The 27,567-nt window shown below is 42.4% G+C and overlaps 1 protein-coding gene across 3 annotated transcripts in view; it reads left to right on the top strand.

Annotated features, from left to right (window-relative positions):
* The window catches only part of LOC139442932 (glutamate receptor 3-like), a 31,101-nt gene extending 5,088 nt beyond the window's left edge, over positions 1-26,013 (top strand). The window contains exons 1-6 of one of the 3 annotated variants that reach the window (XM_071223855.1): positions 8,974-9,002; positions 15,718-15,747; positions 16,620-16,820; positions 17,199-17,553; positions 18,856-19,592; positions 21,396-26,013. In XM_071223855.1, coding sequence (XP_071079956.1) covers positions 16,689-16,820; positions 17,199-17,553; positions 18,856-19,592; positions 21,396-21,482 — 1,311 coding nt within the window. In that variant the 5' untranslated portion in view covers positions 8,974-9,002; positions 15,718-15,747; positions 16,620-16,688 and the 3' untranslated portion in view covers positions 21,483-26,013. Of the gene's footprint in view, positions 1-8,973; positions 9,003-15,717; positions 15,748-16,619; positions 16,821-17,198; positions 17,554-18,855; positions 19,593-21,395 lie in introns of those variants that run through there. The other 2 variants (XM_071223854.1, XM_071223853.1) reach the window with 2 other exon arrangements.
* Positions 26,014-27,567: the final 1,554 nt, after the last annotated feature.

Genomic DNA, 27,567 nt, shown 5'->3' with positions numbered 1-27,567 from the left:
TGTTTAATATAAAATCAAGCGGATCCTTCGTCAAGGATCGGAGTCAAGGTAAAAGACACTGCAGCTTTGCCTAGTTGCGTCCCTTTGTCGTACCGTAATCCGCTAATTGTGGGTTAGAATCCCGGATTTTTTCTGTTTTATCATCACCATCCCTTGCTCGTGAATGTTAGTAAAGAAAGATTCATCCAAGTCTTAGTGAATGCTTGAGGTGCTTTCTGTATTCAAATGGTATTCAATGGCAGGGAAGTTCATAGTCTCAACGTTCTCCTTAATTCCCCACCAGAAAAAGACGCCATTTGCATGCAGTTCAAAGGAAGGGACTATGGTCACTTTGAATTGGTAATGATAATCTCTTCCACATTCAACCGGATGAGAGGAAGGGGGAGCATTATACCAGCCAGAAGTCGATATACTGGGCTGGAATGACCTCTCAGTTCTTCTCCACAAGCAAACAGATTACGTACCAGCCGCAAAATCTGCAAGGGAATGCATCATGGATTGAATAACAATCGTCCTTGGTATGCACTTTATGCATGCCGAAGCTCTTGGCAATATGTGTTATGAGTCGCTTGACAGAAATGGGTTTACGCTCACATAAGCACTGAATCTGGCATCAGTTTGTGCGAGGATGTGACCCCATTCTATCAGAGCCACTGAGATCCCTCTATCCCGATCGATCGGTGTCTGACTTCGCTTCGCGGCTGCCCTCTCGCCGATCCCAGGGAATATACAACTCTGTTTAACTCTTTGTTTGACTGCAGTAATTGAAGGATAAGAGAAATTAATCTTCTGAGTGATGCCCTTCAATGTTCTTCCTAAATACCGAGAGCAGTGACGACCCGTCTTTCATTGTCTCAACAATAGACCCGTCTCGTTGTCTTCGTGTTGATCACATTTAATAAACCCTCAATACAGCCAAAATACTCCCTCTATATCGAAGGTAATCCATGACCCAGGTAGAAATACAGTCATGATACTCCCTCTATCTCGAAGTGTATCCATGGCCCCTACATCAATAGTCATAATACTCTTTCTATATCGAAGGGAATCCATGACCCAGGTAGAAATACAGTCATGATACTCCCTCTATCTTGAAGTGTATCCATGGCCCCTACATCAATAGTCAAAATACTCCCTCTATATCGAAGGTAATCCATGACCCAGGTAGAAATACAGTCATGATACTCCCTCTATCTCGAAGTGTATCCATGGCCCCTACATTAATAGTCTTAATACTCTTTCTATATCGAAGGTAATCCATGACCTAGGCAGAAATACGGTCATGATACTCCCTCTATCTCGAAGTGTATCCATAGCCCCTACATCAATAGTCATAATACTCTTTCTAATTCGAAGTTAATCCATGACCCAGGCAGAAATACAGTCATGATACTCCCTCTATCTCGAAGTGTATCCATGGCCCCTACATCAATAGTAATAATACTCTTTCTAATTCGAAGTTAATCCATGGTCCCGGAAGCAAAAGTCATAGTACTCCCTCTATCTCGAAGTTCTTCCTCCTTCCCCGACTACATGTGAATACTGCTATATTCCAATATGTCTACCTTACTTTAAAGTGAAACAATTAGGAATCGGATGATACGTAAGACATCAGAGCGTCCAATACTTGAGAAACACCGCCATTTTTTTCACCATCTGGCTCACCATCATGTATTGTCTTGGCTTCACACATTGTACCCATGTCGAGAATCGAGACCGGGTCTTCGGCGTGACGCGCGAACCCTTAATCACTAGGCTACCCGACCGCCCGTCTTGGCATAGGGATGGTTTGGCAACCTATATGTAAAAGCGTTGGCTGGTCACGCTGAAGACCCATGAGGTTAGAATGCATGAGGTCAATTCTTGGTTTCCAGCGCCCTGATCTTGATTTACTATTGCAGCATCATCAGACTTATTCTTATTGTGCAGAGGATGAGAGATGTGTTGAACAGGGTTGAGTGGTTGATTCAAACTAGCAATCACATTGCAGATGAAAGATTGGATTTGTCTGACGCCACCTGAGGTGGAAGGGCCATGTTGAATAATTCCCATGACCATTCCTGCCCACGTCCTGCTGAGGTGAGAACCGTATGACGTGAGTTGTGACGATATATTGACGAGAAACCTGGTTTATGCTGTAATCGAGAGTGGATCGTGTTGCGATTACTCCTACATCAATACGTCTTAGTTGGTGTAGTTCTGTCATGCTAATGGTTTGTCCTTTGGCTCTGATATGTCTCATCCACATAATGCACCTCTGTAGAGTTGCCCGATAAAATCCTATTCAGTGATGATGGATTTAACGTCGCTTGCGACAACATATACTTCATACCCCTACATCAATAGTCATAATCCTCTTTCTATATCGAAGGTAGTCCATGGCCCAGGCAGAAATACAGTCACAATACTCCCTCTATCTCGAAGTGTATCCATGGCCCCTGCATCAATAGTCATGATACTCTTTCTATATCGAAGTTAATCCATGGTCACGGAAGCAAAAGTCATAATACTCCCTCTATCTCGAAGTTCTTCCTCCTTCCCCGAGTACATGTGAATACTGCTATATTCCAATATGTGCTGACATTCACAGGGCAAACCTCGATGTTTGTGATCCACATTCCTGAAAAGGAATGCGTCCTTGGGTTGTGAGAATACACATACTGCCTGTAACAGTTTCAGAGAGGAGAGACAGTAATACCGCCCCGATTATAAGAAAAATTGCATTTCCTTTGAACATCTGGCAAGGAATTTGCAATGGGTGGTATAAGATCAAAGAAGAGCACCCGTTCTGTGAAATACCACTTCTTGAAAACCGTACTCTTGAGTAAGAACTCAGTGTAGTGGTTCTTGCCTGTAACAGTTTCACGTGCCCAACGGAATGGTTGCTCTTTGAGTGAGTGAGTGAGTACAGTTTTACGCCGCTTTTAGCAATATTCCAGCAATATCACGGCGGGGGACACCAGAAATGGGCTTCACACATTGTACCCATGTCGGGAATCGAACCCGGGTCTTCGGCGTGACGAGCGAACGCTTTAACCACCGCCCGGTTGCTCTTTGAAAGAGTGACAACATATACCTGGCACCAAAGTACTGCCTGAAGAAACCTCCTGCAAAATGTTATACCCACACATATTAATTGTTTGTTTGTTGGTTGGTTAACGACGCACAGAGCAATATTCCAGCTATATGAAGGCGGATCACAAATAATCGAGTCTGGATCAGACAATCTAGTGATTGACATCATGAGCATCGATCCACGCGATTGGGATACAATGACATGCATCAACCAAGTCAGCGAGCCTGACCACTCGCCTCTTACGACAAGCATAGTCGCCTTTTACAGCAAGCATGGGTTGCTGAAGACCTATTCTACCCCGGATCTTTACGAGCCCCTACACACATAAAACAACACGACCTAAAACATGTTCAAGTGCGGTCCCTGATGGCATCAATGCTTCTTTTGATTGTACTCTACAATAAGACAATCGGACAGATACTCGAACGTACTGATAGACTGCATGTGTGAGAGTGCAATGGTAGGACTAATAGCTATCCGGGATTTTTATATGGAGCGGTATGTTACCCTCGATGTTACACCGGCGTTAACCACGTTGCCATTATATATAGCCTGGATTCCATAACTACGGTCGGAGCCTGACTAAAACACTAGGGGAACTATGTACGCCAGCACTGAAATAAAACACTTAAGTTACGCCAGAGCCAGCAGCTGACATGAGAAATTGGTATTTTGTCTTGCTGTGACAATAACACAAGGATTTTGTTTGCCACACTCAGCAATGTTCCAGCTATATGATAGCGGTCTGTCAATAATCGAGTGATTGACATCATGTGCACCGATCTACGCAATTGTGATACGGTGACTGCATCATTTAAGTCAGTGATCTGACCACACGATCCCTTTAGTCGCCTTTTACGACATCTAGTCGCATCTAAAGACAAGAATGGGTTCCAGACTATGTTGTTATTCCTTCAGCCTATCTCTGGGCCTGGCCAATACATGGCACGACTGACAGTGAGTGAGTGAGTATGGTTTTACGCCGCTTTTAGTAATATTCCAGCAATATCACGGCGGGGGTCACCAGAAATGGGCTTCACACATTGTACCCATGTCGGGAATCGAACCCGGGTCTTCGGCGTGACGAGCGAACACTTTAACCACTAGGCTACCCGACCACCCCCACGACTGACAGCAATTGGCAGACCTTAGATAAGACTTGATGGAATAAGCAGGACTAATGCCAGGACCAGTACAGCAGTTGAACCAGGTCTCGGAAATTATTGTCTTTTTTAAGACTTCCATAAAATTAAAGCGGCAAAACCCTCACCATATTCACAAGACAGCAGTAGATTGTGCGATTCCGACTATATCATGAGCATGTGTTTATGAATCACTATCAAATAGTGATAATACCATGTTTTCGCGAAAAGGTGAGCTTACCCTAACCCACTGGTGGCATCCGTCACAAACACATCTCATGATGTGACAGATGATTGATAACACATTTTCAGTTGGAACTATCAACGCAGAAACCGAGTGTCTCTATTACAGACTCCAGAGCATATTTTGAATAAAACAGTCACCCCATTCCAGTCTCGCTATCTTCTTCGCTCTAGCAGCCTATACTCATCCCCTTCTCATCCGCAGCAGCCTCTAGTCATCCCTTCCTCAGCTGTAGCAGCCTATACTCACCCCCACCCCCCACCCCACAAGCTCTAGCAGCCTATACTCATCCCCTTCTCCGTGTAGCAGCCTATACTCATCCCCAGCAGCCTATACTCATCCCTTCCTCAGCTGTAGCAGCCTATACTCACCCCCCCGCAAGCTCTAGCAGCCTATACTCATCCCCTTCTCCGTGTAGCAGCCTATACTCATCCCCAGCAGCCTCTAGTCATCCCTTCCTCAGCTGTAGCAGCCTATACTCACCCCCCACAAGCTCTAGCAGCCTATACTCATCCCCTTCTCCGTGTAGCAGCCTATACTCATCCCCAGCAGCCTATACTCATCCCTTCCTCAGCTGTAGCAGCCTATACTCACCCCCCCACAAGCTCTAGCAGCCTATACTCATCCCCTTCTCCGTGTAGCAGCCTATACTCATCCCTTCCTCAGCTGTAGCAGCCTATACTCACCCCTCCCCCCCCCCCACAAGCTCTAGCAGCCTATACTCATCCCCTTCTCCGTGTAGCAGCCTATACTCATCCCCAGCAGCCTATACTCATCCCTTCCTCAGCTGTAGCAGCCTATACTCACCCCCCCCCCCCCCCCCCCCCCCACAAGCTCTAGCAGCCTATACTTATCCCCTTCTCCGTGTAGCAGCCTATGCTCATCCCTTCCTCAGCTGTAGCAGCCTATACTCAACCCACCCCCCACCCCCCACCCCCAGGTCTAGCATCCTATACTCATCCCCTTCTCCGTGTGGCAGACTAAGCTCATCCCTTCTTCAGCTGTAGCAACCTATACTGTTGATGTTGATGATGCGTGCCCGTGTCTTTGTGTCTAATGTTAATAAGTAACTGTTTCATACACCAGCGACATAGTTAATGACTGCATGGACGGCAGAACTTCCATTCTAAGTGTGGACCTCATTATTTCAAGATGAGCTCCGGTAGCCCTGGATGATCCAGTGTTTTCACCATCCCACCGTCACAGATATGACCTGGATTCTATTCCACATATGGCTACACTTTGTGAAAAACATTCGTTGCGATCTATGATGTTGTGGCAGTGTTGTATTAGGTATTAAATATTAAACGTCAACGCCAGAGGGTAACCAGTCTCGTTTATCCGATTCCTCAGAAGTTCCTTCGACAGATGAGAAACCTATATTTTGAAAAAAATAAAAGTCCGGAATAACTGTGTTTGGCATCAGATGCACAAATGAGAAGACATCTCGAGGCAGTTATGAAAAGAACTGAAACCCAAAATGTATTATTCTCGGTGTAGCAGTCAGCTACCAAGCGGGATGTCCAATTCGCTGAACGATGGCGGAATTCCCAGTCTCAATTTTCGTTCAGACCGCTATACAATCAAGTTGACCGGGCTAGAAATTGAAAGTTTGTTCAAGATCAATGAAAGAACAAACATAGTTGGAAATACCGTAAATCATCGATTACACGCCAATTTTGATAAAGGAAAACACACCGAAAGACCTGATCTGAATAACCACCAGACTAAGTGCAAGTAAAAAGAGAGCATATTTTAGAGATTCATGCTAATGTAATGGTCAGTTTAATAATGTCAGGAAGTGTCTAGAAGATGCGCGTACAAGAACCCTAAGATTTACGGTAAAGCAGTTTAATTGTTGCACAGCATGAGGGCATTTAATAGAGCTGTAGAGCAATTGTCACTTAGCAGCCTCGCTGAAAGCACAATCGATTATATATTACATCGGATTTCACGCAAGGTTTCAAACCGCTCTATTAGAACCTATCTCCGTGAAAGCAATCCTGCAAACTAAGAGGGAAATGACTTTTGGCAGTCGGCCACATAGGCAATGACAACCGACTGGTTCTAATTTGATCGAAAAGTGAAAACTCAAAATACATCTGTACAGACCGTTATATGCTACAACGAGGCCGTTATGCGCGTTAGAGATAAACTGTTTGTGTTGGGCTTGATGAGTGGTACCGTGACTCGTACATAAACCAGCGAGTGCATTTCTTCAGTGTGCTGGCGGGCTTCGTCAGGCGATCCTGGCGAAGACCTGAACATTAAAAGTATAATGTGGTGCTGCAAACTGCCGATTTTCCTGTAAACGGTATTTTTTACACACAGAAGCTTTCATATGAAACCTCTAAGCTGAAAGTGATGTGACGATATCAGAGAATCACACGCAATCAATGTTCTATGGGTTTCGTGAGAGGTTAGCGCCGCCTGTACCTTGATGTTGTCATGTCTTGTTTTTGTTACATAATGTAACACTTTGGTAGTAAATTATAAGGATAAGTACAGCTTGGTGTCTTGCTTTGTGATGTATGGGTAATACAGAGTTTGGACAAGCCTGGTTTGTCCAGGTCATGTTGGGCACCGATGGCCCAAATGTCGAAGGTGCTGTTATGCGCTGTGTAGAGTTTCCTCCCTTTCCTATGCCAGGAACCGCTTCTGTAAAAAATCTGATTTCAATGAGATGGATTTTCCTGGCACAATAAGCTGAGATACTGTGCATCCCAACTCACTCACTCACTCAATGTCCATGTTTAATATAAGCCAGGAGCCAGGATTGTACAGTGTTGTCATGCCAACAGGTTAATTCTTCAATCGAAGGCTGCTGATATAGTTTTGGTCACATACGCCATCCTTTTCAAGAGTTGAGGGTAGGTGAAATTGGGTTTTGACGCAGAGCTAAAGATTATTGCACTTTTATAGCGACGTGCATGCACGTGTGTGCGTTTTCGTGCGAGTGTATGTCTGTTTGTACTTTTTACGGACAAATGCTAGTTTTATAGTGATAGCTCCCTGAGATTCGATGTTGCCGTTTAACATGGTTTCGTCAGTCACAGTATACTGACAGTCCTTGCTTTATCCCCGTCTGGCCGCGCCCGGGCAGGGTAACAACAAGTACCATCTGTTGGTATAATGTAGCCGGTGATCGAACCACCGACCTTCGCCTCTCAGTGCCGACGCTCTATCCACTAGACCACGGAGGCGGTCTCCCTTTCCAGAGAATGTATGAACTCAACAAATACCTAATCATACCTCGCGGCCATTCCAAGTCGACGTATAAGAGGTAATGGTATGATATCGATGATTCATACCAAGTGTCATTGAGGCAGAAGAGCGATGCCACTACCGTCGGCAACGTCTACACATAGGTCTTGTCATCCTCCTCTTTGCAGTTTGTCCAGTACTAGCGTAAGGAACTGATGGCAATGTTCCGACACAACGCTAATACCCATACTCCAAGCCTAACAGGACCCTGTGATATGGATGGAACGTTATTGACCATTGCCTGAAGATCCCAGCCAATGGGTATTTGTGAAGGACCCTTCCTATGTACTCCCTGTTGTAGCATAATGTACAGGATTTCAGGAAATGACAAAATAAACAGAATATGTTTATAGCACGTGTATGGTTTTTTATCATCTCAAGTGCTGTAATGTCTGAGGCATTGAATCCCACTGGTTAAACAGGCCTATCCTGTTCCACGTTCCCGGTGAGGAATGTAAAAGGTAGTTTGCCGATAGATATGGAATTCTATGCCAACAATCTAGCTGGGCTTAAAATAGTACTAGTAAGATCGGTAATAAAACTGGTGCAGTTACGACAATGATCACACAACTGTCTAAAACCAGTAGACAGTCACTTGTTTAGTTAAAAGTGAGCGACTTCAATGTAAAATCCCCTTTGAACAGATGTTCATGTATATTAATGTGTGGTAGCTTTATGCACGAGAGGCCTACTTGTCGCATTTCGCTCTGCAGAGTTCCGTCCCTTAGGTGTGCCAGGAACACCTGATCGTTGATTCGAGTCCCGGATTCGCCCAGAAAGGTTTCCAGGTTTGTCGGCACCACGCTGCTGTCGTTGGCCTCGGCAACATCGTACACGTCTAAGACCAAAACCACTTCTAGCCTTCCTCTGACATCAAGCTGACACGCCGTGATATAACTGAAATAATGTACCAGTCGCGTAAACCAAACAAATGTTGGTGGAAAGTGACGCAGGTTCGTGTTTACCCCTTTGGTAAAACTCACAAGTGCTGACAAACCAAAGATCAGGGTGTATCTGGGATCCGATCAAACTCCCCTGTCACGGCTACACCGTTGAGCCGTCCCTGTCCTCAACTCATTAAGAGATATAGTAAACACGGACGTGCGATATTCAGCTGGTACCAAGGCGCGTACGTTTCCGACAAACAGGTATGTAAACAAAAAACTATTGATAGGCAGTCAGCGCGGTGCACTTCCTGTCAGATGGGCCAGCCTCGTTCTGATATTTTCCAGCCACCTGGTAGCGTTCTCAATCCTGGCAGGAAGTATGACATCAGGTGAACAATGGCGTGATGGTGGCATCTGCGTGGTGCATGGTGGGATATCTGAAAATAATTAGATTAACAATGTGTTGTCTTCTTACACAGCCAGACTTCCCCCAAGAGCATGACATTTTATTAGTCTGGTCAACGGAATAACGTGCACTTAGACTACATTCTCAACTCCCTGGGGAGTAGTTTTTTAATTAAGACTTGACACTGATGTTATATGCCGGTAGTGGTTGTCGTATAACCAGTCATGGAACTGTCTTGAGACACCTTTAAACATGATGCAATATCAGCACTTGAAAATAGAACAGGTTCCATTCAACCACGCGCGGAAAACGCGACTTCAGATAAAATGCCTTGACATATCTACGATAGCTGTCCAATAGACACCATGTTAGTGACTTGGGCTTATGGCACAGTTTAGAACTGCGCAGTACCCGCAGTGCATCACGGCTTCAGCTTGATGGGGGTGTAAAGTTGTGAATGTCAAAGACGAGAACTTGTCTGGTGCTGACCGACCAAAAAAATAATTGGGCCGAATCTTGGACGCAAACCAACGATCAATGGAATTCTTATTCATGTGCTGCCCGAATACCTCTTTCGAGACCACGTGTAAGTCGTAATTTGACATAAGGCGGCTTTTATCTACTTGGCTATGAGTCTACAGCCATACTCTGGAGATTACTAACAAATGTCTTTGGCTGTGCACATGGGGATAACCTTGTGCCACACTCAGTCTAAGGAAAGTAGCTAATCCTTTCTTTCAGAAATGACGCGCTATTGGTGACGTTTTGGTGCAACCAACAGTCCAATGTATAAAGTCCAATATATTAAGTTCCTTATCAGCCAAGCCACATATCTCTACAATATATATTATGCTTAAAGTCTTGCACACTCATCTATGAATATACTGAGGGAAACAAAAAAGGAAACACATCAATTAACAAGTATTCCTTTGTTCTTTTCCAGGTTTCTCCGCAGAGCTTTATGTTGCATTGTGGGTGAAAATCTGAATGAATATAGGAACGTTGCGATGAAGTGTGTGCTCTTTTATTGATAACCGTCAGTGCACCAATCTCACTTTTACAATCCAGTTAATAAACACAATCTTACGGCAATGTAGCACCGCGGGGAAAAGCAAGTCTCACAGCGTTCTCGTGCATGCCAAGTCTCGCGAGTCTTGACCTTTGCAATAGGGCTGAGCGTCTGAAGGTGATGAACTCCATACCTTCTCGTGAATCGCTTATGTTCTTTCTATATGTCAGATTAGGATGAGCCAATTTGCGAGTGATGTGTTTACCACTGATGCCTACATTTTGTTCCAAGGTTTGGAGAGGATCAAATTGTTTCGAAGTGTCTACAGGGCCATTTGGGCTGTTGCTTGTGAATGAGTTATTGTATTTATATCATAATGCATTCTTCTGATAACAAAAGCATCGGCGGTGTAATCAGATCAAGGTTTCGGCTGGCTTACATCTTATAGTTTAAGTTGCATTACTAGTGTGAAACCTTAAATTCATGTCATTTTTTTTAATATCAGTGATGCACTTGTACCTTTGCTTTCAAAGAGCGTCATACGACTCCAACTCAAAAGTTGTTGTTTTTTATCAAGGTTACACCATTCAAGGCCTCAGTAAAGCTTTCAAGGGGTTTTACGGTCGACATATGGGGGGACATTTTCAACGATCATTTACCTGTGCATGTGTTTGTGACGGGTGCCACCGGTGGGGCAGGATACTTTGATCTTTTCACGAACACCTGGTAACATCATTATTTGAGTGATTCATAAACACATGTTTACGATACGGTCGGAAAAGTACACTCGATTTCTTATGGAAAGAGTTTGGTCTTTATATATCAATTTTGAAAAGGTTTTCCTTCCACTGTTGGGGCGGTCGGGTAGCCTAGTGGTTAAAGCGTTCGCTCGTCACGCCGAAGACCCGGTTCGATTCCCGACATGGGTACAATGTGTGAAGCCCATTTGCGGTGTCCCCCGCCGTGATTTTGCTGGAATATTGCTTAAAGCGGCGTAAAACCTCACTCACTCACACACTCCTTCCACTGTTGAATCCCCCGTTACTCTACTTTACACGGGATCTTTTCTTGGCTACTGGGGCCCAGACGACTTTCTTCTGATATGGAAGGTCCGGGGTTCGATCCTCGGTCGCGTCATACCAAAAGACGTTTAAAGATGGTACTTGTTGTTACCCAGTCTGGTGCTCGGCATTAAGGGGCTAAAACAAGGACTGGTCGGCTCGGAGTCAGTATACTGTGTCTGAGTGGGATATTCATGTTAAACTGCGGCATGGTATCTCAGTGAGCTAGCACTATAAATCGGCATCAGTCCCGACTAGTAAACAGCCACACAAACACACACACGTACATGCACGTCGCTATATGAGTGCAACAATCTCGGACGCGACGTTAAACCTCATTTCACCTCACCTCAACTCACCACCTTGACTGTAGGGCCCACATGTCTTGTTTTATAAACCCCCCACGGCTCCTAGTTATCTCGCAATTCATTATGTTATGCGATACGAAGAACTATATTTCGACAAATCTCGGTTTCAAAGTTATTCACACATGGTATAAAACCCGATCCGATGCCCACACAGAGCACACGTGTGTTTGGACTAGACATTTTGACCTGTCTCTCAAACTATTCCTGGCACGCCGACACAAACTGGCACCTGTGGTAAAGGAACAGCGGCCTCCTGACTGCGAGCTACGCTTCCATACCGTTCATGAAAAAATATCGCTGCTAGGAGCTCACTGAAAATACTTTTTTTTCCAGACAACTGGTATGTTTTTTTAGGCGCTGGTGTTGAAGAGGTAAAACGACACTAGCACCCATCTGCCGGCTAAAGTAGTCTGCAGAAACACGAGCATAAACATGCACACTACATTAGTAGACCATTAGTTGATGGAGATGAAAGTCAGAAGGTTCCGGTGACTTACCACTCCCAGCATCGCATTTCCAAAACACAATTATTACCAATTTACAAAGACCATAAAACATATTTACAGAAAATACAGCGGACTTGTTCCAAGTACTTGCATTATTTGGCCGTCATTGTAGATGTTGTCGATGCAAATGTGGACGTAAACCTGTACTCGCTTAATTATTAGGAAAGTAACTCTTATTATATCATGATACAATGATTCTTATTTTGACGCAATTATGAATATTGGTCGGTCGTCACCTTCCCCGCGCACGTATATAACCACAGCTTTGGTGATGCGGGGTATTGAGGTGGTATGCCTCAAAATATAAATGAATTAAGTTTTTTATCCGACATCGTACTTTTGAACTGGTCCCTATATGACTACATCCTGCGACACTCAGACTGGTTTCCCTAGGTAAGCTGCGCTTGCGCTAGTAAATGGTTTTCACAAAGCCTCAATAAATACTTATTTTCACTAAGCCTCAATAAATCCTTATTTTCACGATGTCTCAATAAATCCTTGTTTTCACAATGCGTCAATAAATCCTTGATTTCACATTGCCTCAATAAATCCTTTTTCTCACAATGTCTCAATAAATCCTTATTCTTAAAATGTCGCAATATATCCTTTTCTCAAACCGTCTTAATAAATCCTTATTTTCACGATGCCTCAATAAATCCTTATTTTCACGATACCTCAATAAATTCTTGTTTTCACATTGCCTCAATAAATCCTTATTTTCACGATGCCTCAGTAAATCCTTATTTTCACAATGCCTCAATAAATCCCCATTCTCAAAACGTCTCAATAGATCCTTATTCCCACAATGTCTCAATAAATCCTTATTCTCACAATGTCTCAATAAATCCTTATTCCCACAATGTCTCAATAAATCCTTGTTTTCACAATGTTTCAATAAATCCTTATTCTCACAATGTCTCAATATATCCTTATTCTCACAATGTCTCAATAGATCCTTATTCCCACAATGTCTCAATAAATCCTAATTCTCACAGTGCCTCAATAAATCCTTATTCTCACAATGTCTCAATAAATCCTTATTCCCACAATGTCTCAATAAATCCTTATTCTCACAATGTCTCAATAAATCCTAATTCTCACAGTGCCTCAATAAATCCTTATTTTCACAATGTCTCAATAAATCCTTATTCCCACAATGTCTCAATAAATCCTTGTTTTCAAAATGTTTCAATAAATCCTTATTCTCACAATGTCTCAATATATCCTTATTCTCACAATGTCTCAATAAATCCTTATTCTCACAATGTCTCAATAAATCCTTATTCTCACAATGTCTCAATATATCCTTATTCTCACAATGTCTGAATAAATCCTTATTCTCACAGTGCCTCAATAAATCCTTATTCTCTCAATGTCTGAATAAATCCTTGTTTTCACATGGCCTCATTAAATGTTCATTCTCACAACGTCTCAATAAATCCTTATTCTCACAATATCTCAATAAATCCTTATTCTCACAATGTCTCAATAAATCCTTATTCTCACAATGCCTCATTAAATACTCTTTGACAATGCCTCTCCCTCTAGTTTAGTGAACCAGCATTAATTAAAGTAAAAAGTAATTAAATTACATTAACATTGCGAACATGATTCAGTTTGTATTACTTAATGAATTCGTTCGTTACCCATGGATACCCACTCAATCTCACCTTTCCTCATCTTCCCGAGGAAAGGGAATAACTGACTTTAAAAGTGTCAGTTTCCACCCTTGCCGAACTAGGCTGGAATTTCGGAGTTCTGTTTTGACTGGGCTATCTTTCGTAAAAACTGCCGTGCAGATTTCGGTCGACTGTAGGATTTGCAAAATATGTATAACGTCAACTGCGCGTCGACAGGTATTTTCCAAATCTGTTCATGTTTTCAATCAAGGCGCTAAAGTAATTTGATGCTCTTCGCTAGATAAGTCCCGTTTTGTAACAATATAGGTCTTGATTGTCGAGCAGACCGTTTTGACTGGTCGCCGCCATTTTGTTTGAAGCAAATGTAGGGGTGTTTGTTTGTTTGTTTGTTGTTTAACGCCGCAATCAGCAGTATTCCAGCTATATGACGGCGGTCTGTAAATAATGAAGTCTGGACCAGACAATCCAGTGATTGACAACATGAGCATCGATCCACGCCATTGGGATCAATGACATGCATCAACCAAGTCAGCGAGCCAAACCACCCGATCCCGTTCGTCATGTTAGTCGCCGCTTACGACAAGCATAGTCGCCTTTTACAGCAAGCATGGGTTGCTGAAGACCTATTCTACCCCGGATCTTCACGGGCCGCAAATGTAGGTAATATGATAGTTGGAATCTGATCAGTAAGAGGGACATAGACGGGAAATAACTCGAAATAGCCACAGGTGTCGCTACTGCCGAGCCATGAAATTCCAGTCTAGTTCGGCAAGATGACCTTGCCAATAACATTTTTTATTACATTTAGCATAGCTGGTAAACAATATTTGAATTACCGAGAAACAAATGAAACTGAAATGTAACATTTGAGCAAAAAACCCCCCAAAAAACGCATTATGAAATTCGACCAATAAAAACAAAAAAAACGATGCTTATAAAGAAATGAATTTAGATTGGTTTGGCAAATAAGTGTGTGTGTGATGGACGGGATAGGTGACTTGAATAGAGGCTCGCCTGAAATATTACTTGGCAGCTTTTTCGAGCACTGATGACAGCACTGGAACATATGCCAATCTCCGCATCACCTGTTTCAACTCTAGTAGCGCCTCTTGCTCAAAGAAACGGCAGCGCCACGTCTATCGTAGCCCTGAGATCCCTTCGGGAAACGTCCCTGGCATCTTCATCAACACACTATCTTCTGCTTGATCATGTCATTATAAAGGAAAATCAATTTGTTTAACATGGAATGAGCAAAGATTTAGCATATGTCTCTGGAGGATTTAGGCCTTAGACCGCCTGTTAACTTCAGCGACGGCCTCCAGCACACTACAGACAGGGACATTATATAACATAATCTATTATACTTTCAGTGTATGTGAAGCCAGGTGTTGCGCGAAGTAATTAATACAGCAAAGCCCGTCTCTACACACAGTCTGGCTGCTACAGTCATTCTTGTATAATTAGTGAGCAATGGTTTACACTGTGGAATTGCAGCTATTTATGTCGGTTCTCCCAAACTGAGGTTTGAAATAGCAGGAATCTGATATGGTTTCCCTATCCTTTCTGGGAGGTTTCATGGCATTGAATGGATTATCGCGTGTTTAAAATAGAAATAGTTTTTAAGCAAACTGTACTTTACCTATATCCATGCGTGGCCAATGAACCATTCTTGACGTATATTCATGCATTATCAAGAAACTGTTGTTGACGTATTATATATCCATGCGTTGCCAGGAAGCTGTTCTTGACGACCATCTGTGGGTTGCCAGGAAGCTGTTCTTGACGACCATCTGTGGGTTGCCAGGAAGCTGTTCTTGACGAACACCTATGCATTGTCACTACATTCACTATCAGCAAGCTTACATTCACGTCCATTCTTGAAAATCAAAACCTTTCTTACAATGATAACACTGTAAAGGTGATAACGAGAATCGCATGGGTGTATTATTCTGTGGGGGTGTAGCCCAGTGGTTAACTCGTTGGTTCGTCCCGCCGAAGACCCGGGTTCGATTCTCCACATTAGTACCTGTGATGCCCCCTAGTCAAGCGCAGCGTAAAACACAAGAAATGAACCTCCGATCTACCCATTAGTAATTATGCTGTTTTCATTTCAGGGCTTGAGCCTAAACATCTCGTCTATTCTGGTAAGTTTTCACACAATATATTCCCACTACACCATATCTGATAGTATTGAACCTCTGTCAACGATCTGTCACTTTGGGCGTTCCTCAGACATCAATATGACATTCAAATCTTTTTTTTATGGCCATAGACCCAATACACGAAGTGTATATTGTACAGTGCTGGATCATTTTATAAATAGATTCACGTTTAAACACATTTCTGCTCTTGGAGGCATACTTGAAATATAACATGACTTATTTTAAATCTTGATAACTTGCGATTGCCATTAGGCGAATAAATTGTATGACTGAAGGCCAAAATATATATTTATTTGGTATGTATTGTTTTCGAATGTCCGTTATGATGGTGGACATATGAATATGCTGTGATAAAATTGAAATACTGTTCAAAACGTGTTAAAGTTACCATTCACACCTTTACTTCTTTTGTTGTAAGATTACGTGGTGGAGCTGTACAGAGGAAAATATTTCTGTTTAGTTTAGACGCTTAGACAACGAATCCCACATGACAAGGGGCGGTCGGGTAGCCTAGTGGTTAAAGCGTTCGCTCGTCACGCCGAAGACCCGGGTTCGATTCCCGACTATGGGTACAATGTGTGAAGCCCATTTCTGGTGTCTACCGCCGTGATATTGCTGGGATATTGCTAAAAGCGGCGTAAAACCATACTCACTCACTCACTCACTTACTCATGACAAATAATCTTCACGATGATGTTGATTTTATAGTCACAGTTGACAGTTTTGTTATGTATCATCGAATCAGAAGTATTCAGTATCATTTTCTCTAATGCTACAGATTTTCTCATGAACCGCTTATGCCCTCTTGCGTCGATTTCGCAGTATATATTTTTTAAATTTCTGTTTTCTCACAGGTGCCGCCATACCTGCGACAGGTGGGCGGGGAGGCCGGATCCACTGACCCCAGAGACTATGAAGGGTTCATGAAGGATATCCTGGACGAGATGGGGAAACTCGTGCCTTTCGACTACACGCTGCACATCCAAGGCCACGGGGTGTTCGGGACTCGACGGAATGGAACGTGGGACGGCATCGTCGGTGAAGTCCTGTATAATGTGCGTGCACTAAAACTAACAATACATTTCCGTATCAAAATACTAGTAAAATTTTGATTCGCATATATGTGCTTATAACAATTCATGATATATTTCATGGTCACCTACATACATAAGACGCTTATTCTTGATTGTTCTCAAACGTTAAAACCGTGTTTAACCAACTTTCAGGAATTTATTTTCATTTCAATGAATTATGTTTTCATTTTTGCCGAAGCATATTTTTTTAAAGGTTTTGGAATGGCGCCCTCCCCTGTGCCTACACCATGTACGTGTTTAGCAATCAATAATCGGGTTATTTCTTATGAATCAGTGATGATTCTTAACTACGTATATGGAGGACTATACTCTATTTGTGATCTTCGATTGTTTCACCAGAAAGTTGACATGGCAGCTGCCCCGCTCACCGTCACTTCCAACAGGAGGGATGCTGTGGACTTCTCAATACCCATCCAAAACTTTGGCCCCGTCATCGTCATGAAAAAGCCAACGTCTTATCAACCGAGTTTGGGGGACCGCTTGTCGCGTGTCTTCACCCCGCTTGACCAGAGCGTGTGGCTCCTGTCCATACTCGCCTACCTCGCCGTCAGCACCATCGTGTACGTCATCTGCCACTGCAACCCCTACGAGTGGCGGCGGATGGCTAAGGACGGCGAGGCAACTATACGGGAGGCAGAGTCGTTCACGTGCTACAACTCGTTCTGGTTCGTTCTCAGTGCATGGGCCTGGCAAGGTGGGTATCATCATCATCATCTCCCCCCCCCCCCCCCCCCCACACACACACACACCAACATCATCATCATTATTATTATCATTGATATCTAAGCTTGGCACGTCTTAAGTGAATTCATTCGCAGACTTCTGATTAAAGAAATATCATGACATTGGCGCGTCTTCTAACTTTTATTTTTTAGAAGCGTATTTTTCGTTTCCGTCATCTTAATCCGTTCCCTATACCTTCATTTTTCGATTTCAGTCCTCCCTTACTTATCAGTTTGAAAACATAAATGTCCGAGAAATGAATTGTATGCTGTATTAGTTAATAAACATCGCAGCGCTCGCTCGTGACGCCCAAGACCCTGGTTCGATTCCCCTCGTAGGTACAATGTGTGAAGCCCATTTCTTGTGTCCCCCGACGTGATATTGATGGAATACTGATATTGTACTCACTCACTCACTCACTCACTAAGGTCGCTGATGTCCTCTATCAACAAAACAGTTTTGTAATCTGCTATCCCTACTGTAATACCTACTCTGACCACTATTGATGTAACGTGCAGTTTTTTAGGACGGGACTGCCAGATCCATCCATAGTATTTTTGCCAGCTCATGCAAATTATGGACGGCAAATTTATTTCAGTGACAGCCTTTTAGGTTTTAGACATAATTAAACAATGAAGGCTTAGGCTGGAATTTGCATTTACCATGTCCCATTGCTGGGCCAACTTGTTCTAATAATTATTATGATGATGATGACGATGATTATCTTCTGATATATTTGGATAACCCTTCATAATGCATTACAACCAAGTGGTAGTTGGTTAGCCTAGGTGCAGTGGGGAGCCTTGTGGATAAAGCATTCGCTCGTCACGCCGAAGACCCGGGTTCGATTCCCCACATAAGTAAATGTGTGAAGCCCATTTTCCGGTGTCCTCGTCGTGATATTGCTGGAATATTGCTCAAAGCGGCGTGGAACCATACTCACTCAATCACTCACTAGGGGAAAATCATTCAGAAGGATTCGATTCACTTAAACATAGCCATGGTGATATAAATAGCTCGTCACATTGCGTCACACTCACGCTCTAGTGTTTGAGTTAGTGAGTGAATGAGTTTATGATTCTGGGCATGACAAGTGTCGCAGAGTCGGCTTCATAAAAAATACCCATTTTGGGGGAATGGAACCCCTTGTCTTCAGTGTGGCGAGCGAACGCTATAACCACTATGCTACCCAACGGAGCATACTATTGTGTTATTTCACGAGCGGCGAAACACGGAGCCATGACTGAATCGGATTTATTTTATTTTCTGACAGGTTACATCCGGTCGCCTCGGTCTTTAGGGGGGCGAATCGTCGTGATGTCGTGGTGGGTGTATATCATGATGTTTGTGTTGACGTTCACGGCCAGTCTCACCAACATGTTGAGGATGGGTCCGACCCCAGAAGACGTCAGGGAGTTCACAAGAATTCGTAGCCTCGACGACCTCACTGAACAATCAAATATCGACTTCGGCATGCTCAAACATGGATCCACATACCAGTATTTTGAGAACGCCAAAGTTCCAAATTTAAAACGTCTACACAAAATTGTTGATAAAAAACCCGAACTTCTTGAAAAAACTATAGAAGATGGGATAAAACGTGTGAGGACGTCTTGGCGGAAAGACTATGCCTTCATCATGGAATCTGCCATGGCGAAGTACTATAGCAAGCAGGAACCTTGTGACTTATTTTACGTGGGAGATTTTACAGCTTCCAGTTCATACTCATTTGCATATCGGAAAGGTTGGGCGCACACGAAAGAGCTTGATATAGCAATTCTTCTTCTGCGCGAGAATGGAATCCTGCATTTGATCGAGGAGAAGTGGTTTGCTGGCAAATGTCAGGGCTTCATGATCAACCGCTCTCAGGACGACGTCTTCAACCTCCCTCCCTACTACACCGTGGACCTTGGGTCGTTCTCAGGGGCACTCATACTGCTTCTCATCGGCGTCCTGCTGGGGGCTGTCGTAACTGTCGCCGAAGTCATCATATACAGGAAGGTGGAGCTGGTGAGTTGACCGTCACAGAGAGTTTACCCGTGTCACCTGAGTTTATCAATGTTACCTTATTTATTGTAATGTCCGCCTCCCCACAGGGCGGAATGTCCGGGGTTCGATCCGGCTCCCGATCCCGATGTGGATAATCCTGCTCTGAAGGTGCTCATCAAATTTGTACAACTGCGTTACAAGAGTTGTGCCCCTTTAATGAGAATCTGATATTTTCGTTTCTTGAAAGGAAAAGGAAATCTCATTTATGTTCTTTGTCACAGTGCGCTGGCAATGGCGGATCCAGCATGGGAGGGGTCCAAAATATCAAAATCAGTCAGTTTTTGTCAAGACCCCTCCTCTGGATCCGCCTATGGCTGAGATTGATTTTTTATGGTTCATTAAACAATGAACCAAGCTGGTGAGTTTTCCATCTTCCAATCTTATTGTAATAAGATCTTCTGTGGTCTGGTTTTAATGAGATCGTATCTAATGGCAACCAGACAATCGAGAGTAAATAAAAGCGGCAAAACCATTTCCATAATCAAATAAAAAATCTACTGAAAGTCCACGATTCCGACAATAGCACGGGCATGTGTTCATGAATCACTATCAAATAGGGGTGGTACCAGGTGGTCGCGAAAAGCTGAGCCTATACCTTCACAATGGCAAGTCAGTTGCTGTCTTTACGCTAGTTAATATTCTAGTGTTAAGTTGATAATTTAATACTCGGCTATCTTCCAGTCATTGTCATCAGTGGTATTAGAGCACTCTCCTACCCAGAGCTCCATGCGGCCAGCATAGTACCTCTGCCACAGGCCAGCGCCATGTGACCATTCGTCGCATCTTACACAGTCCATTCAAGATATTGCATATATTTTTCATCTGTTTCATTTTTGACAAGTCTACACATCTAGATAAACATATGTCATAGAATGGTTAACTGTCATTGAGAAAATATCCTAAATCGTGAAAAAGTGTTTCCATTTGCGTAGTTATCCTATGTTTACATTGGTTGTACGGCTCCACGTGCTGTCATCGAAGCCCTACTAAGAGTTAGCGATACGGTCACTTTGATGTGTAAATATGTATTGTCATGCAACTCTTTGTCGCAGTTGTAGTAGCATATCTATATAATTATGCAAAACAATATGTAAAGCTCAACCAAATACTTGCATTAGTCTGTTCTATTCTGATTTCTGTAAAAGCGCGTTTGTTTACAAACAAGAGAAAAGTCCGGTCACATGATATGCAAATTAGCCTGTGGCAGTGGTGTTATGCTAAGTCACCACTGCGCCGGAGTGTGGCATTAGAGATGTTTCTATTTCAGGCGCTTTACCACCAGATTCTCGTCGTAGTTCTTATCTAGAATAAGTGTTGGGAGAGTCTGATTAAAACAGGTTTGAACAGTATTTCATTCATGATCGTGCTAATCTGCTAAATATATTAGTTACGGACGCAGATCAGAAGCGTTAACTAATTTGGTTACCTCACGAGCGTGGTCGTAGTGCTTTCAAGCAAGGGTTTCCAAATCAGTTTTCTTAATATGGTTCCTGTAGGATATTGTGAATGAGGGGAACGCTCTGGTCTGTATTGACGTGTGACGACACAACGTCCTCTGTAACCCCGCAGAAATATAATCGATGTTCGTACTATCGACCACCCGGCCTCGGTTGAAGGCTTGATTGCACTGTCCAGTCTCAGATAGTGCTGATTAAGGGGTAAATGATCATTCATGCTATCACTCACTGTGTACACTCTGACACCATACATCTAAGCGGCAAAGGTGAAGACCTGGAAATAATGTATGACCACCTTCACTTTCAGCCAAAGACAGAGGCACGAAAAGGACAGCTGGTGGCCGACAATGCCGAACCCACGCCCTTAACCCAGGCAGCACAGACAAAAGTTTGAATCAAAGTCCAAAAAACAACCCCTTTAACATAATACAAAAAACGATACCCGTAACAGCAAACTGGTGTAGACTCTTATGTTAGGAAAGACCTCAATCAATGGTTGTTACGGGTATTTCTACCCGCTCCCAGTATTATAACCTGAAACTGTCCCCTGTATTTTCAAACCTGAAAATCAAAAGTTATTTACCTACCCGGTTATCGGGTTTTGTTGCCCTTTTTGACTTAAAAAATAAGAAATGAGGTTGTTTTTTTTTTCGTTTCTTTTACCGCCCAACGTGTATTTTTGTACGAATTTTTCTCTCCTTTCTTTTCACACTTAAATCATTTTTGATACTTTTAAATGTCAGATAACCTTCCGCCCTGCTTATATTTTTGATGTGGACCGTCCACATTGTCACAGCAAGTTAAGCACAGGTCAGATAACCAGCTTACAGGACGTGTACAGAGTACTACGATTATTGAGTCATTACTGAGACGGTTTTGTCATCAAAAGATTCAAGGAGTCTTTGTATGCGAATGTTTAGTTTGATGTAGATATTTGATAAGACGCTCTAGTCACCTTCAGACACCCGGCTTGATCATGCTTACATGCCTACATATATAGAACTACGGATGGACCTTTGACCATTTAGTGTGCTTCCCATTAACATCTTCAGCCTCTTTCTTGCTTTGTCAGCGCCACTGCAGTGTATTCTCAGTCCAAATCTTATTCCTTCTTTACGTGAAAGAAGGCAAGTACGACCACTGAACCTTTGTGTTTTTCCATGCTCATAGTGTTCTGGGAGGAACATTCACACCCGAGACAGTGACGGTAGTTACAGCGATCTGCATGATCGTTGTCATATTCAAGAAAATGAAAAGTAAGGTCACAACTAATTAATTATTTGTTCTTTAGTGTGACCTCATCCTTTTTATACCTAAGTGTAAAATATTGTAGAAAATGTTTTTTGAACATGTAATTAAACATAAGTATAAATGGCGACAAAAACCTTTACTAACACTCTGAAGAAGCAAACAATCAAAATTCTAAAACTTTGGATTTCCTTCTATGACATACAGACATGTGGCGCAAATATCCATAGATGGGCGAAAAAATCCTAAGATCCAGGAATCATTTGTTTGTGGCTTAATTATTTTTTAAGGTTCAATATTCTTCAGTATACGAGTTGGACCGGACACCATGCAGTGGCGCACATTTGACTTCTCCGCTTCTAGTCCTTTAAGCGCTTGTAGATCCTGGGGTATCTGCTCTAATCACTAATCCTCCTCTTGTTTCCAGACATCTCTAATCACCAATTCTCTCTCTCTCTCAGCATGCACCATTTTAGTGCTGATCAGTTGTCCACTAATCATGACATCGTCTGACCCTTGATTGACATTTCACATGATGCTCGTGAATAATGAAGGTTGTCACAACCTACTGACCCTTCCCATAATAACTGTTTGATTGAGATTCTAGAAGTTGGCACAATAAGTGATAACAACGTCCCACCTTGTGGATATAAACTTCTGGTTTATTGCATATAGCGGCGTTTCGATGTAGATTCGTATACGGTTTCTCACTCCAGCTTGATAGCGGCGTAAGATTCTACATGGAAACGTCGCTATATATGCAATAAACCAGAAGTTGTTATCCATAAAGTTGTACGTTTTTCTTACCTTCCCACGATGCTTGTGAAAAAAGTGAAGGTTCTCACCAACCATTGTATAGGACACCAGCACGTTCTAGTTTCCAAGCGTCGATGATCCTGTCGTGTAGTAAAATCATACCAAGCACCACGTAAAATATAGGAGAAATAGATGAGACCGACCATTTGATATGAAATGGTTCCCCAAGCATGACGAGGTTATCCAGATAGTCGCACTTTTGACCAATTCTGTAGATTTTTTTCAGACCCAAGGTCATGGCAACACAGATGATAAACTATAAAACATAATTGGTTAAATTGAACTTGGTTAAATGGAACACAGCTTATGTTGGGGTAGGATGTGATGCGGCGATGAGCTAAAATATGGGTGATTCGGAATTATGGAACACAGCTTATGTTGAGGGAGGATGTGATGCGGCGATGAGCTAACATATGGGTGATTCGGAATTATGGAACACAGCTTATGTTGAGGGAGGATGCGATGCGGCGATGAGCTAACATATGGGTGAATCGGAATTATGGAACACAGCTTATGTCGAGGGAGGATGCGATGCGGCGATGAGCTAACATATGGGTGATTCGGAATTATGGAACACAGCTTATGTTGAGGGAGGATATGATGCGGCGATGAGCTAACATATGGGTGATTCGGAATTATGGAACACAGCTTATGTTGAGGGAGGATGCGATGCGGCGATGAGCTAACATATGGGTGATTCGGAATTATGGAACACAGCTTATGTCGAGGGAGGATGCGATGCGGCGATGAGCTAACATATGGGTGATTCGGAATTTGAAAAATGTTTGGATATGAAGTTAAGTTTTCTTTGTAAAAGATAAATTCCCAATTTATTTCTTCAGGAATACTCTAGTGACGGGAGCGAGATGGAACGCCAGAACTCATAAAACGCACCATCGGGGTCCTGAAAGACCAGTCATGCATGGATTCCCTCCCTTCAGTCATTTCCCCCCAAAACCCCTCTTTCATACTAAAATGTCTGATATTTTGCATCTGTTTGCCTTATCATGTATGTGCATGAAAATGAATTTTCATAATTTTTCATATTCATATCGATGAAGCATAGAATAACATGTCGAGTTTTTCATGTACTCGCGCCATCGCAGAATCACATGCCTTGTGTGAAATGTACTCTATTGTTGTCATGGTAACCAATCTGCATATACATTGCGTCTACCACCATCATCTGTACTTTGTGAACCAAAGGCAGCAGTTGTCAACATAGTTAGAAATAACATCAATTATCGAAGATGAACTTGAAGTGTTCAATTTTTAACAACTTGGGTAGTCAATACTACTATTATTGGTTTTTGTTCTCCTACTATTTTGGTGTTTAAGAATTTCATTCAGTATGTATGTTTGTTTGTTTGTTGTTTAACGCCGCAAACTCAGCAATATTCCAGCTATATAATGGCGGTCTGTTAAAAATCGAGTCTGGACCAGACAATCCAGTGATTGCCATCATGAGCATCAATCTACGCGCACTTGGGATACGATGACATGTATCAACCAAGTCAAAGAACCTAACCACCCGATCTTGTTAGTCGCCTCTTACGACAAGCATAGTCGCCAGTTACGGCAAGCACGGGATCTGAAGACCTATTCTTACCCGGATCTTCACGGAACAGTACTTGAATATGTTGTTGGATATTCTTCTCGAACGAACTCTCGATTCATTCCACCGTATATTCCTTTGCACTACCTACTTATATCTTATTTGTGGAAGGGGGAAATAGGAAAGAAGCACAATATGTTTTGGCCTTAACTAATTAAAAGCAAAAGCTAAACTGTTCCAATAGTTACCCCATAGAGTTGGACGAACTAAACTGCCGAGCAAAAGAAAGTAGACACCTATGTTTGATAAAAATGAAACAAACAAGAAATGTTTTTTTGATGGTGATGTATTTCATATGGGCATCTTAGTTTTGTTTTTAACCTTAAGTTTGCAGTGTTTCGGCGACTGTTCAGACTAGCAAGTTTTGATAACGTTTGTTTGGTCTAATCTAATTTTCAAGCCTTTGTTTCCTTTTGGTCGGCTGTTCAGATCCCGTGGAGATTGGCCCCCAGTAACCTATACTTGTGAAAAACCGACTAAATGGATCGAAATATGTTTATTTTATATTGTGCAACCCTTATGTCCATGGTATCGTGAGTGAATGTTAATATCTCATGTCTCAACAACAGTAAGCCAACTGTTTGATTACAAATGGTTACGAGGGGTTGATGGTGTTAGCTGCTATTTATCTGGGCCCCGTTCCACAAAACGATCTTAGCTCCAAGGTGATCGTAACTCACATACATAGACTTAAGTTAGTTTTAGTACAAAGATCTTTTTATGGAACCGGGCCCTAAAAAACAGCAGCATGTTGGATGTCTTTGGAACCTAATTATTGTATCTACGAGCATATGTTACCCTTTGTTCTGGGATTCCGATGACGCTCTGAACAATGGCTAAATGAGGTGGTCATCTGTCTTTGTCGTCTTCATTTCAGATAAGGCCCAAGAAATTGATTATATGTTCCTGGTAATCGCCTCCTTGTTATAATTTATTATTTAATTTTTCATTAAATGTACTGTTAGTACATTTCGAGAGCGAGAATCCGTATGAATCAAAATTAGGAAAGACTGTTCAATTCTATTTTTTATGAAGGGTTTTGTCATGTCATTGACATTGTGTAAATATCTCCGCCGATTCGCCACTATATAATCAATTTGTTATGGCCAATGTTTGTACATACTGTGAGAGATCATATCCTGATGAAAGGGAGTGAGATCATTTGTTGTATTTATTTATGACCATATCTTGTTTATGCCTTTAACAACTCTACTGATATTTGTGGTGGTTTGTCGTACCCTTTGGAAATAAAATGTTTGAAAGGCGTTGTCTTTCAGTTCTGTTCATTGGGGGGAACCGTTTGAAATCGGCGGCAGTTTTCTTTTCGAAAAACGACAACTCGGCTCCAAACCTAGGATCGGTTGGAAACTTTCATACCACTGCTTGATATCCGGCTCAACAGTACTTGTGTATCCGTTTTCTAAGCCACTTACACAAGAATCAACAATATAACATAAAAGCGACAAAACCATTTCCATAATCTTAAAAACTAAGAGTCCATTTTGCGATTACAACTATATCATGAACATGTGTATCCATACCAAATAGTGTCGTTAGCAGGTGTTCGCGAAAATAAAATGGCGAGCGTACCCTACCTCATCTGTGAGATCCGTCACACAATGATGAAAAGGCAAGTCAAATGTTCACCCAAATGAAAAAAACAAACCACGGGAACATTTGGTACTGGTCAAAATAAGGAATTGCAGCGGACATCAGTTTTGTCGCTGATGCTTCAAATTTGGAAATGTCCTCCACACGTTTTCCGCAACAAGGGCGGTCGGGTAGCCTAGTGGTTAAAGCGTTAGCTCGTCACGCCGAAGACCCGGGTTCGATTCCTGACATGTGTACAACGTGTGAAGCCTATTTCTGGTGTCCCCCGCTGTGATATTGCTGGAATATTGCTAAAAGCGGCGTAAAACCATACTCACTCACTCACTCGTCCACAACAGCTTCTGAAAGCTTTACTAAGGTCTTGAATGTTGTAACCTTGAAAAAACAACTTTTGACCAAGCGTCATATGACGCTCTTTGAAATCTTCGTAGAAAGAGCATGCTCGATCTACCTCTAAATTCGTGAAATGTAGACACCAAAGGTTGGGGCTGCTGGAATATTGCTCCACGTAAAAAGAGAGTTGACTATTGGAACGTTTAAGTCATCCCTGTTTTTTAATCTTGTGGAGAGTTTTTGTCACTCTGAATATTTATGCATAGATCAAAATATGAAACAGATGAGGCGGTTTCACTTGTCTCTTTCATTTCTAGCTCAGACGGGTAAATCAATGGAAAGGAATTAGCTCTTTGACCATTATTGAACGATATAAAATCTGGATACACCTTAAGCTGAAGTTAACATCGTGTCACCTTGCGTGATAGATATTATTAGGATATATATTAATACTTTCAGAATTACATACTGTGATAAAAATATGTGCTTTGTTATGTTGTTCCACAATGTTACTTGACATTATATGTTAAAACCTGCTCCATACTACAAACTGTAATAGGGTAACGTTTGTATTATCTGCAACACGGGTTACCGTTCCTATTCATGTATTTCCGGATATTGTAACGCTTGTATCACAGACACTTGTCCATATCTCTCCTAGCCATTTCTCCTGCTTCCTTGTCTCCCTCTGCAGCCTGAAGAACTTGCATGACTTGCCAGTAGGCAGCAGGGGCTCTACCTTGCAAATTATGTCAACCTTAGCGAGTGTAATTTAAGTGGTAATAATACGAACACACAATGCCATTTAGAAAGTGGTCAAATGTAACCCATGTTATATTTGTGATAACCACTTTCT

The sequence above is a fragment of the Haliotis cracherodii genome, unplaced genomic scaffold, assembly GCF_022045235.1.
Source record: "Haliotis cracherodii isolate W230 unplaced genomic scaffold, xgHalCrac1.p SCAF_5, whole genome shotgun sequence".
Taxonomy (NCBI): Eukaryota; Metazoa; Mollusca; class Gastropoda; order Lepetellida; family Haliotidae; genus Haliotis; species Haliotis cracherodii.
This window is presented reverse-complemented; position numbering and strand designations above follow the sequence as displayed.